Source organism: Telmatherina bonti, assembly GCF_933228915.1.
Source record: "Telmatherina bonti genome assembly, chromosome: 22".
Lineage (NCBI taxonomy): Eukaryota > Metazoa > Chordata > Actinopteri > Atheriniformes > Telmatherinidae > Telmatherina > Telmatherina bonti.
Genome location: NC_136631.1, coordinates 5,005,402 through 5,017,755, shown reverse-complemented (window position 1 = coordinate 5,017,755; position 12,354 = coordinate 5,005,402). Strand labels below are relative to the sequence as shown.

The 12,354-nt window shown below is 50.4% G+C and overlaps 1 protein-coding gene across 2 annotated transcripts in view; it reads left to right on the top strand.

Annotated features, from left to right (window-relative positions):
• The first annotated feature begins 715 nt into the window (after window positions 1-715).
• Window positions 716-12,354, top strand: part of syne3 (spectrin repeat containing, nuclear envelope family member 3) — a 34,113-nt gene continuing 22,474 nt past the window's right edge. For both annotated transcript variants that reach the window (XR_013771778.1, XM_079262286.1), the window contains exons 1-5: window positions 716-791; window positions 7,602-7,752; window positions 8,039-8,211; window positions 10,419-10,728; window positions 11,699-11,854. Coding sequence is in view for 1 of the 2 variants with exons in the window: in XM_079262286.1 (XP_079118412.1) it covers window positions 7,609-7,752; window positions 8,039-8,211; window positions 10,419-10,728; window positions 11,699-11,854 (783 nt within the window). In the remaining variant the exon portion in view is untranslated. The remainder of the gene's footprint in view (window positions 792-7,601; window positions 7,753-8,038; window positions 8,212-10,418; window positions 10,729-11,698; window positions 11,855-12,354) is intronic.

Sequence of the window (12,354 nt, the reverse complement as noted above, 5' to 3'; positions counted from 1 at the left end):
TCTGGATCAGGTCTATGCTGGGTTCAGATCCTGGAAACAGTTTTTTCTTCTTCTTCTTTTGTCCAGTTTCTGCCTCCACGCTGAGATGTGCCAAGTTTCCAGTGAACAGCTGTTTGCGAATCACCTGTTGCTGCTAAAATCCTGTTTTCTGTTTGTCAGCTGATCTTTGCTGGTTTTCACAGATAAAACTAAAGAAACCGGAAAGGTCATCCTTCCAGCTGGGAGCCTTTTTCTGCCTCCGTGTTGAGTGGAAATGGACTGAAACCAAGGAAACAGGAATCAAATGTCTAAATGAAAAGAAGTTTTGGAGAACTATTGATTAAAGCTACTTTAAAAGATTACAACAAAGTCAGAGATGAAGACAGAAAACCAGACCCGGACTGTGGATAAGAAGTCTGGACCAAAGGCTGAATCATCCTGAGTCATTTCAATGAATAAAGTTGCGAGAAAATCTGTAAATAAACCATTTTTCAGTGGGAAACCTGGTCAGGTTCCACCAGAACCGCTGGTTTGTTGTGTTTAAGTGTTTCGGTATGAAAATGATTGTTTTATTAAAACTGTCTGAAAACAGTTTTTATGTTAACATTTCCTTTACCTCACGTCATTTATATGAATCAGTTTCTTCTCGCTGCAGTAAAACCGGGTTTTTATCATTTTCTCCCTGAAGTTTTTGTTGCTCTCTGGTTTCCGAGCAGTCCCTGAAGGCAGCACGGAGCTGCACTTCCTGTTTGCAGGAACTTTTCAGGACGGAGATCAACGTCGCGGTTCCGTCGGCCCAAACGCACCGAACCGTGAGTGTCTGTGTTCTTCCCCGCAGCGGAACCGGTTCATGGGTTCTGTTTGCAGCTGAGACCGGGATAAAGCCCGGTACCGGTGCAGAACCGGACCGTAAATCCGGTTCTGCAGCGGACATCTAGCTTAGCATGTCAAGGTGGATTTACGTCTCTGCGTCAGATCAAAACACAGTGACGTCAGCAGAGCGCGCACACCTGTACCTGCTCCTCCAGGTAAGTCCAGGTGAATTTGTGCCTGGACTTCCGGTTCGCTGCAGCCTGACAGAAGATTTTTATTTTCTAATGAACTTGTGATGGAGCGGAACCGTCCCTGTCCCCCAGGTGTCTGTCCCTTCAGAGGGACACAGGTGATCTGGACCCAGGTGGAGAAAGGTGGAGGTCAGCAGTCAGCCAGTGTTCTGTCTGATGTCCAGCAGGGGGCGCCTCCTCACATTTATAGGCATTTTAATGAGTAAATAAACAGATTTCTGACACTTAATGATGATATTTCCAGCTTTTTCTGAATAACAGTTCCATGCAGAGAAAGAAATAATGAAAAGCACAGAAGAAGGAGCCGGGCTGAGGCTGAAGAGAAGCTGTGAGGAGGAAGCAGCAGTTGTTGGTGGAAGGAATGTTGTGGTGGATGAAGTGAGTCATTCAGCAGAACCACCGTTTTCCTGAAGACCGCCTCGTTCCCTGAGGCTGGCAGAGTTCCTGCACAACGCGGCTCCTGGAATTCCTGGGATGTTTTTAATTTAATGTGAACAAACTGGAGGCAAACGACTGAGTTTCATCTGAGAGGAAGGAGGAAGAATGCAGCACTTTGAAAAAAATAAAAGGAAATAATTCCCGTTCTAACCGTGAAGGAAAAGCCAGGAAGACTCGTTTATAAAGCACAAAAACACCATTTAGAGCAACTTTTAGGATTTCTAAAAACAAAACTTGGCGCATGTCTCCACAGCAACAGAAAAATGTTTATTTCTCCATTTACACAAAGAAGAAAACAGTTCAGTTCATCTGTCTGTTGAGATGAGTGGAATCATTTCTCCGTCTGTTGCAGCTGAAGTAACACATAAACACACCAAAGAAAGGAAAACATTGTTTATGTTGCAGGAAAAGTAGAAATGCGACCCTGGAGTACCCGCGCTGGGGGGCTGGAGGCATGCTAGGGCTGCTCGATTATGACTAAAATTATAATCACAATTATTTTGACTGAAATTGAGATCTTGATTATTTAACACAATTATCCAGTATTTATAAACAACGCTGCGCGTCGTGGTGTTCTAGACTCCGTGTCGTACATTATAACCGTCTAATGTACGGTTCCAGGTTGTTTAATCCGCTTTTACCGCTTATATAGGAACTATTTTACGTTGGCCTGGATGTACGTTTTATGCCAAACAACGGCTGTCAGGCTGCAGCGCGTTTCTCTCATTCACCTGTTAAAAGACGGCTGATCTGAACCAGTTGGTTAACGCGTTGCTATGGTAACGCCCCCGTAACGGAGTGCTTTAGGACGGGAGAGGCTCCCGCTGCTCCTTCCTTACAGTAACTGCAGAACAATATGTGTCTTCAAGTCAGTCGCCAAAACACCAGAAAAGTCTCTAATAACTCCAGTAAAAGCTGCTAGATTTGTCGCTTTTAACAAAAAAAGTCTCCAGATTTAGCGAGAAAGTCTCCAAGTTGGCAACAGTGTCTGAATGAAAGCAAAGCGGCTGTGGGAGGAGTTTACAGCACAGCGCTGCAACGCCAGAGACGCTCGATTAGCAGCTGAAGACAGCAGGAGAGGAAACTGCAGAGAGAAAAATAATCACACCCTTTTATTTTTATCATCATTGGAAACCCAGATCGTACTGAGATTAAAATCTGATTCATCGTCCAGACCTATGGCACGCTGGATGTCGCCAGACTAAAATTTCAAACACGATACCGATACTAAGGAAGACACTGATACTCGATATTTTCATACAACCGAGAGGAAAAAAACACCTTTTTTAATAAATCAGTCAGAACCACAAAAATAAGATCACAGCTTCATGTCTTTACACATCGAGACCAACGCGAATAAACAACACGAAATTCCACATAATTCGGAGGTGAAATTTGGACGTTTTTGTCTTTGCACGCCAAGTTCGATGCAATATTGCGAATAAATGATGGAAAATTCAATGAGAACGTCGCAAGGAAACAAAGACAGATTCCACATGAAGCGAGGATGATATCGATGCTGAAGCTGCAGAAGAAAAGAAAAAAGTGGCGCGGAGGAGAACTGGTTAGTCCAGGATCTGGACCAAAGCCGCTTCAGGACGTCTGCTTCAGCAGCTAGCTGCTAGTTGGTAAGATGCTCGGACATGTTGCCATGGTGACCTGAATGAAGCAGCAGCGACAAACGCCTCTTCCATCAGTATCAGCTTGTCTCAACTTACCTCGCCTCAACTTGGTCCGGTTTCTTTTCCATTACAGTTTAGTACCAGGTCTGAAAGGGGCGGGGTTTGCGTGAAACCGCTGTGATGTCAGTGTTGTGCACGACAAGCTCGATACCAGGGGTAGGCAGCTCCGGTCCTCGAGTGTCGCAGTCCTGCAGGTGTTAGGAGTTTCCTCGCTGCAACACACCTGGCAGACATCAGACCTGATTAGCAGACTTGTGCAGGGCTTGACATCAAACTCTGCACAATTCTGCTGATTAGCTGATTGATTTGAACCAGGACCTGGAGACAATCTGCTACTTGGTCTGCGGCTCACCGGTCGCTGACCATACCTCGTCTCCATCTGTTGGAACCACTTCCAGTCTCGTCTGTTTGATCCACTCCGATCATCGTGGTCCTTTACCTGCCGATAGTCACTTTGGAGCTTCTTCAGCTTCTCTCGATGCTGCTGGAAACTCTGTTGCTAGCCGTAGACGTGGAGTCGGAAAGCTCTTGATATGTTTTTTCATTTCGTGTCGTTCCATCTAGTTCCCTCTGTATCCTTTCCTCAGCAACCAAAGAAATGTCTCCACTTTGGTGTTGGACAACTGAACAGATGGCACCGTTGCTCATCACATAACGTAAACAACTTGCGAGTTGGCGTCACTCTTCCAGTGATGGCATTCCCTGACCTCTGATTGGCCGAGCCCCTGACCAATAGTGGCATCCAGTCTGTCGATACACACAGGGCTGTGACGATGCGCTTTTGTCCTGATTTGATTTGATTCCAAGTTTTGGGTGCCGATTCGATTTAAATTGCGATTCTTACAATTCTTTGATCTTGCTGGATTTTGTAGATGAAAAACTAAAAATGTATAAAACTTTTTTTTTTTTTTTTTTTTGCTCGTCATTTTTCTTGATTTCAATGAGGAAACAACAACACAGTCCCCAGATCATCATTCTGCTGCTACAAGGCCTAAGAAGACAATGGATGACTTTTATTTATTTGAAAAACAAGATAGAATTTTTTAACAAAAGAAACAAAATCTATTTTTTTAAACAAAAAAAAAAAACATTTTAAAATTGTGAAGCAAAAAATTTGATTTTTCGATTCGATTTTCCCACCGCGACACACAACCCGACTCAGCTCGCGTCCGGCTCTGGTGACGCTGCCAACACGCCTTCTCTGATTGGTCCACCGTGTTTTTGCCGGATTCCAGAGTTTAGTTTGGAAAAATAAAACTCGTAAACTCGCTGGACATGTCGTCACTGACAAAATGGAATTCTGGATGCTGTATTCTGCTGGGCAAATGGAAGCTTCATAGATATAATGCTCCCCTTGATATTCTGGATTTTAATTTTATATTTCTATTCATTTTGCATAATTGTTTGTATTACAAAGTTTGTACTGCTGGACCGAACCAGAGAGGACAGAAGAGGGACAGAAAGAGAATCGAAAAGAAGAGAAGAGAAAAAAAATAGAAAAGATTGAAAAAGAGAACAACCTACATAAATTTGCGCGTATATAAGCGCACATACACACCCACTTATATATACACACATCCATACACCTATACACACTGGAGTCATGTTCCCCCTGCGGGAGGACGAAGCCATCAACTATCAGGAAAACCCAGAGCTCACAAGCTAAATCAGACACACAGGAAGAAAACCAGCCGTTGTTAGTAAATGAACCAGCAGACGACTCAGTGACTGTGTCACATGCAGAACATACAGAGTGGAACGTGTTCAGAGAAGAATGGCCCCGCCCACACAGAGGCAAGAGGAAGGCCCGGAGAACCCCGAGGCTCGAGCAGCTGGCAGCTGTCCCCAAGCACAGATCCCAACCGCCCCGCTCCGGAGCCAGCCATGCATCCACCCAGGAGGTGGCAGAGGGGGGGCCCCAGCAGAGGCCCCCAGTCAGGGGGAGCAGGCCCGGACCGGCAAAGCCCGGCTCTGCCGGGCACCGGCCACCCGGGGCAGACAGAGTGCGGGCCCCAGGACCCCACGGGCCCGAAGGCAACCCCCCCACCCCTGTAGGCAGAAGGTACAGCCCACGCCAATGGCGTGCCAGGACACCCAGACCGCCACTGAATGGTAGCCAGGCCGCGCTCCCCGGGCACCAAGGTCCTTTCACCCCTCCCACACACTCACTCACTCACTCACTCTCACTCACACACACGCACTCACATACGTGTGCACACATTCCCTTCCTACACACACACATACACACACTATCCTGTTGCATACAGACACCCCATCTCGCACTCCCCCGCTCCTCTGCCCCCCACCCCATTCACAGTCACACCCCATGACATCCTGACTCACACGCTCCCCTCGACACACCTTCACACTCATCACGCACCCCCTACTCAGTCCCCATCCACACACACTTCTGCTTGACAAACAACCCACCCCAGTTTCCCATATACACTGTCCCCCTATACATGCCCATACTCCGACCCCATCCCTTCACCTCGCTCCACTTCTATACACCCACACACACCCCATCACATACTCCACTCTACACACATACATACCTCCTTCCATCCGGCATCATATTCCTTATACACAAGCACACTACATCATACATACATACATACTTTGTGGCGTTTTAAAGCTCTGATAACTGATGCAGCTCGTCGTCTCAGGCTGTAGAGTAAAAACCACAGAACCAAACGAAGCTTCATCCTGAACTTAGCCGACTTCTTAACCAGTTTCCTTTTCTTAGTAAATGGAACAAACTGGTTAAGATGATGAAGATGTTGGTAAAGCAGTTTTCAGTCCACTCCATACACCAGACATGAACCTGCTCCAATGAAAAGATTCGGCGAAAGTCCTGCGAAAACTCGGCGTTCCAGGTGTATTTTATGAAACAAAGCGTCAATCAATCATTTCATACAGAAATATTACAGTTTCACCTTTTCTGTTCATCTTCCATGTAGGAGACAGCTGATCACACGTAGCCTGCTGCCAAAAAACTGACTCACCTTCTCTTCTCCAGACTCCTGGTGGCCTCCAGGACTCGTGATGGTCTCCAGGCTCGTGATGGTCTCCAGGCTCCTGGTGGCCTCCAGGCTCCTGGTGGCCTCCAGGCTCCTGGTGGCCTCCAGACTCCTGGTGGCTTCCAGGACTCCTGGTGGCCTCCAGACTCCTGGTGGCCTCCAGACTCCTGGTGGCCTCCAGACTCCTGGTGGCTTCCAGGACTCCTGGTGGCCTCCAGGACTCCTGGTGGCCTCCAGGACTCGTGATGGTCTCCAGGCTCGTGATTGGCTCCAGACTCCTGGTGGCTTACAGACTCCTGGTGGCCTCCAGACTCCTGGTGGCCTCCAGGACTCCTGGTGGCTTCCAGACTCCTGGTGGCCTCCAGACTCCTGATGGCCTCCAGACTCCTGGTGGCCTCCAGACTCCTGGTGGCCTCCAGACTCCTGGTGGCCTCCAGACTCCTGGTGGCCTCCAGACTCCTGGTGGCTTACAGACTCCTGGTGGCCTCCAGACTCCTGGTGGCCTCCAGACTCCTGGTGGCCTCCAGACTCCTGATGGCCTCCAGACTCCTGGTGGCCTCCAGACTCCTGGTGGCTTCCAGACTCCTGGTGGCCTCCAGGACTCCTGGTGGCCTCCAGACTCCTGGTGGCCTCCAGACTCCTGGTGGCCTCCAGACTCCTGGTGGCCTCCAGACTTCTGGTGGCTTCCAGACTCCTGGTGGCCTCCAGACTCCTGGTGGCCTCCAGACTCCTGGTGGCCTCCAGACTCCTGGTGGCCTCCAGGACTCGTGATGGTCTCCAGACTCCTGGTAGCCTCCAGACTCCTGGTGGCCTCCAGGACTCGTGATGGTCTCCAGACTCCTGGTAGCCTCCAGACTCCTGGTGGCCTCCAGACTCCTGGTGGCCTCCAGACTCCTGGTGGCCTCCAGACTCCTGGTGGCCTCCAGACTCCTGGTGGCCTCCAGACTTCTGGTGGCTTCCAGACTCCTGGTGGCCTCCAGACTCCTGGTGGCTTCCAGACTCCTGGTGGCCTCCAGACTCCTGGTGGCCTCCAGACTCCTGGTGGCCTCCAGACTCCTGGTGGCCTCCAGACTCCTGGTTGCTGATTTTCAAGACTAAAAACAAAAAATAAATGTACAAAACCTTTTTTTGCTCGTCATTTTTCCTGATTTCGACCAGGAAAAACCAAGCCAGCAGCCAGATAATCATTCTGCTGCTATAATGCCCAAGAAGACAAGTAAAAAGATAAATAAAAATAATAAAATGAAATAAAAATGATGACAGATTATATTTTTTTATTTGACAAAAAAACATTTTTTAACAAAAAAAAACCTATTTTAAAATTGTGAAGCAAAAAATCCTGAGATTCAGTTTTGCAATTCGATTTCCCTCCCCTACTGTTCACGATGCGGTTATCTGAGCGCCGTGTCTCTCCTCAGGCCTGCCATGACCCAGCAGGAGGAGCAGGAGTTCACGGAGAGCCTGGAGGCAGCCCTCTCCTGGATGCAGGCTGTGCAGGAAAGCCTGAGGGCCAATGACAACACCCAGGGGCCCCGTGATGCCCTGGAGGCCAGACTCAGGGAGACCGAGGTGAGATGTGACTTTTTATCAGATATATGACACGGAAGTCCAGTTATTCTTCATCATCACAACGTGGGTTCAGACGTGCTTCCTCTTGGTTCATAGATCATACACGTGGAACATCTGTCTTCATCTTCTCACTGGAACATTTTATTACTAAATCTGTTCACAGTCTGACAAGCCGCTGCTACTGAAATATGTGGATTTAGTGTTGTTTTAGAGGTCTTCAGGGTGTGTGTGTGTGTGTGTGTGTGTGTGTGTGTGTTTACACGTTGTCCTGCTACTTGCTGTGCAGAGAATTCATCACTCAGAACATGAAGGTCGCATGATGATGGAACTGGCGCTGGTGGCTGCAGAAAACCTTTTGCAGAGCGGAGATGAAGAGCTGAGGAACACCACCCATGCTCACCTCAAAGACCTGAAGAACCAATGGGAGGAGACCTCCACCTACATCATCCACTGTCACAGGTGATCCATATCCGCCAGGGTCTTTACACCTGTTCCTGTTAGCCCTGCTGGTAGCGCATAAACCAGCTAGCCACACCTTGACCTATTAGCCATACCTATACCCGTTAGCCACACCTGGATCCATTAGCCACACCTGGATCCGTTAGCCACGCCTAGACCCGTTAGCCACGCCTGGATCCATTAGCCACACCTGGATCCGTTAGCCACGCCTGGATCCGTTAGCCACGCCTAGACCCGTTAGCCACGCCTGGATCCGTTAGCCACACCTGGATACGTTAGCCACGCCTAGACCCGTTAGCCACGCCTGGATCCGTTAGCCACACCTGGATACGTTAGCCACGCCTAGACCCGTTAGCCACACTCGGATACGTTAGCCACACCTGGATACTTTAGCCACACCTAGACCCGTTAGCCACACCTGGATCCGTTAGCCACACCTAGACCTGTTAGCCACACCTGGATCCGTTAGCCACACCTAGACCTGTTAGCCACACCTGGACCCGTTAGCCACGCCTGGATCCGTTAGCCACACCTGGATACGTTAGCCACGCCTAGACCCGTTAGCCACGCCTGGATCCGTTAGCCACACCTGGATACGTTAGCCACACCTAGACCCGTTAGCCACGCCTAGACCCGTTAGCCACACTCAGATACGTTAGCCACACCTGGATCCGTTAGCCACACCTAGACCTGTTAGCCACACCTGGATCCGTTAGCCACACCTAGACCTGTTAGCCACACCTGGATCCGTTAGCCACACCTAGACCTGTTAGCCACACCTGGATCCGTTAGCCACATCTGGTTTCGTTAGCCACACCTGGACACGTTAGCCACACCTGGATCCGTTAGCCAAACCTGTATCTGTTAGCGATGCCTGGACCCGTTAGCCACACCTGGATCCTTTAGCCACGCCTAGACCCGTTAGCCACACCTGGATCCGTTAGCTATGTCTGGATCCGTTAGCCACGCCTAGATCCGTTAGCCATGTCTGGATCCGTTAGCCATGTCTGAATCCGTTAGCGACGCCTGGATCCGTTAGCCATGTCTGGATCCGTTAGCCACACATGGATCCGTTAGCCATACCTAGACTCGTTAGCCACACCTGGATCCGTTAGCAACGTCAAAACCCGTTAGCCAAACCTGGATCTGTTAGCCACACCTGGATCCGTTAGACACACCTGGATCCGTTTGCCATGCCTAGATCCGTTAACCACACCTGGATCCGTTAGCCACGCCTGGACCCGTTAGCCACACCTGGATCCTTTAGCCATGCCTAGACCTGTTGGCCACACCTGGATCCATTAGCCACACCTGGAATCGTTAGCCACACTTATATCTGTTAGCCACGCCTAGACCCACTAGCCACACCTAGACCCATTAGCCACGCCTAGACCCGTTAGTCCCACCTGGAACCCTTAGCCACGCCTGGACCCGTAAGCAAAGCCTGGACCTGTTAGCCACACCTGGATTTGTTAGCCACACCCATTAAACAAGTCCCAGTTAATGGGACGGCTCAAAACAGATACAACTCACACAGCATAGACATGATGGCTAACACAGAATCCACCTTCATTACAGGTCTCATGGTATTAGGGTCACATGATGTCCTGGTCACTGCTCCTAAATCTCTAGAGCTCCAGGGTCCAGGTGCCTCATGTACATAGACTTCATGCTGAAAGATGAATCCTAGAAAACCCAATAGTATTCAGACGTATGCATCTGTTAGTACGCTTGCTACTCTTTCACTGATAAGTCCCAACTGAGCTGCTCATCTCCTCCCATTAATACATGCTTATAACAACACGGCATGTTTTTGCCTTTTAGGCTAAATAACAAGAAGACGCACTTGAAATGTCACAAAGTGGAATATTTTACATCATGTGCAACTCGTGGTTGAATCAGAGGCGGGAAAAGGATCAAACGGCCAACACACACTTTTAGCATCTTGAAGATGTGTGGACGGAGCTTCCCAGCATGCTTTGCATGAGTCCAGTAGCCGGATAGAGGTTTAATGTGTAAAATTTACTTAAATAAAATAGTTTTACAGATGTAGTAATGTCTCTATTTAGTTGTTTTAGTGGAGATATTGTGGAACAAAGATTCAGAAGGAAACTTTCTTCATCCTTGTGGTCGTTTATAACATAGTAACATTATAACAGAGTAACATGACGAGCTGAGGATTCTGACCTCTGACCCCTCCACTGCAGTCGCATCGAGTGGGTGTGGCTCCACTGGAGCGAGTACCTAAAGGCCTACGAGGAGTTTGAGCTGTGGCTGACCAAGCAGCGCTGCAGCCTGGATGTGGGAGTGGAGCTGCAGCTGGGCCTGAAGGAGAAGCTGTGGCAGCTGGACCAGCAGCGGGTGGTGGTCAGCAACATCCACGGCCAGCGGGAGCTGCTGGACAGGCTGCTGGAGGAGGCGGCGGCGCTCCACAGCCGAACCCAGGACCCCAGCGTGGCCTCGCAGGTCCAGCAGAGGCTGCAGGACGCCTACAACGACGTCAAAGACCTAGCCGAGGTGAGACACGCTGCAGTTCACAGTTCAGCCACATGGCGGCGCACAGCAGGTGTGTGTGTCCACTGAGCAGGTGTGTGTCCACTGAGCAGGTGTGTGTCCACTTAGCAGGGTGTGTGTCCACTGAGCAGGTGTGTGTGTCCACTTAGCAGGGTGTGTGTCCACTGAGCAGGTGTGTGTGTCCACTGAGCAGGTGTGTGTGTCCACTGAGCAGGTGTGTGTGTCCACTGAGCAGGGTGTGTGTCCACTGAGCAGGTGTGTGTGTCCACTGAGCAGGTGTGTGTGTCCACTGAGCAGGGTGTGTGTCCACTGAGCAGGTGTGTGTGTCCACTGAGCAGGTGTGTGTGTCCACTGAGCAGGTGTGTGTGTCCACTGAGCAGGGTGTGTGTCCACTGAGCAGGTGTGTGTGTCCACTGAGCAGGGTGTGTGTCCACTGAGCAGGTGTGTGTGTCCACTGAGCAGGGTGTGTGTCCACTGAGCAGGTGTGTGTGTCCACTGAGCAGGTGTGTGTCCACTGAGCAGGTGTGTGTCCACTGAGCAGGTGTGTGTGTCCACTGAGCAGGGTGTGTGTCCACTGAGCAGGTGTGTGTGTCCACTGAGCAGGTGTGTGTGTCCACTGAGCAGGGTGTGTGTCCACTGAGCAGGTGTGTGTGTCCACTGAGCAGGTGTGTGTGTCCACTGAGCAGGTGTGTGTGTCCACTGAGCAGGGTGTGTGTCCACTGAGCAGGTGTGTGTGTCCACTGAGCAGGTGTGTGTGTCCACTGAGCAGGTGTGTGTGTCCACTGAGCAGGGTGTGTGTCCACTGAGCAGGTGTGTGTGTCCACTGAGCAGGGTGTGTGTCCACTGAGCAGGTGTGTGTGTCCACTGAGCAGGTGTGTGTCCACTGAGCAGGTGTGTGTCCACTTAGCAGGGTGTGTGTCCACTGAGCAGGTGTGTGTGTCCACTGAGCAGGTGTGTGTGTCTTCTCTGTCAGGAGCGTCTGGCGCTGCTTCAGAAGATCAGCGATGAGCACCAGATGTTCCAGACCTGCGTCCACCGGTTCCAGACCTGGTTGGTGTCCAAGACCAAGGAGCTGACGGAGCTGATGGAGAAGGACGACAAGGCGGACAACAAGCTGAAAGCTCTGCAGGTGAGATGACCTGGACAGCTGAGACGTCCTGGACAGGTGAGACATCCTGGACAGGTAAGACGTCCTGGACAGGTGAGACGACCTGGACAGCTGAGACGTCCTGGACAGGTGAGACGACCTGGACAGGTGAGACGTCCTGGACAGCTGAGACATCCTGGACAGGTAAGACGACCTGGACAGGTGAGACGTCCTTGACAGGTGAGACGTCCTGGACAGGTGAGACGACCTGGACAGGTGAGACGTCCTTGACAGGTAAGACGTCCTGGACAGGTGAGACGACCTGGACAGGTGAGACGTCCTGGACAGCTGAGACGTCCTGGACAGGTGAGACGACCTGGACAGGTGAGACGTCCTGGACAGCTGAGACGTCCTGGACAGCTGAGACGTCCTGGACAGGTGAGACGTCCTGGACAGGTAAGACGTTGTGGTGAGACGTCCTGGACAGGTGAGACGTTGTGGTAAGACGTCCTGGACAGGTGAGACGTCCTGGACAGCTGAGA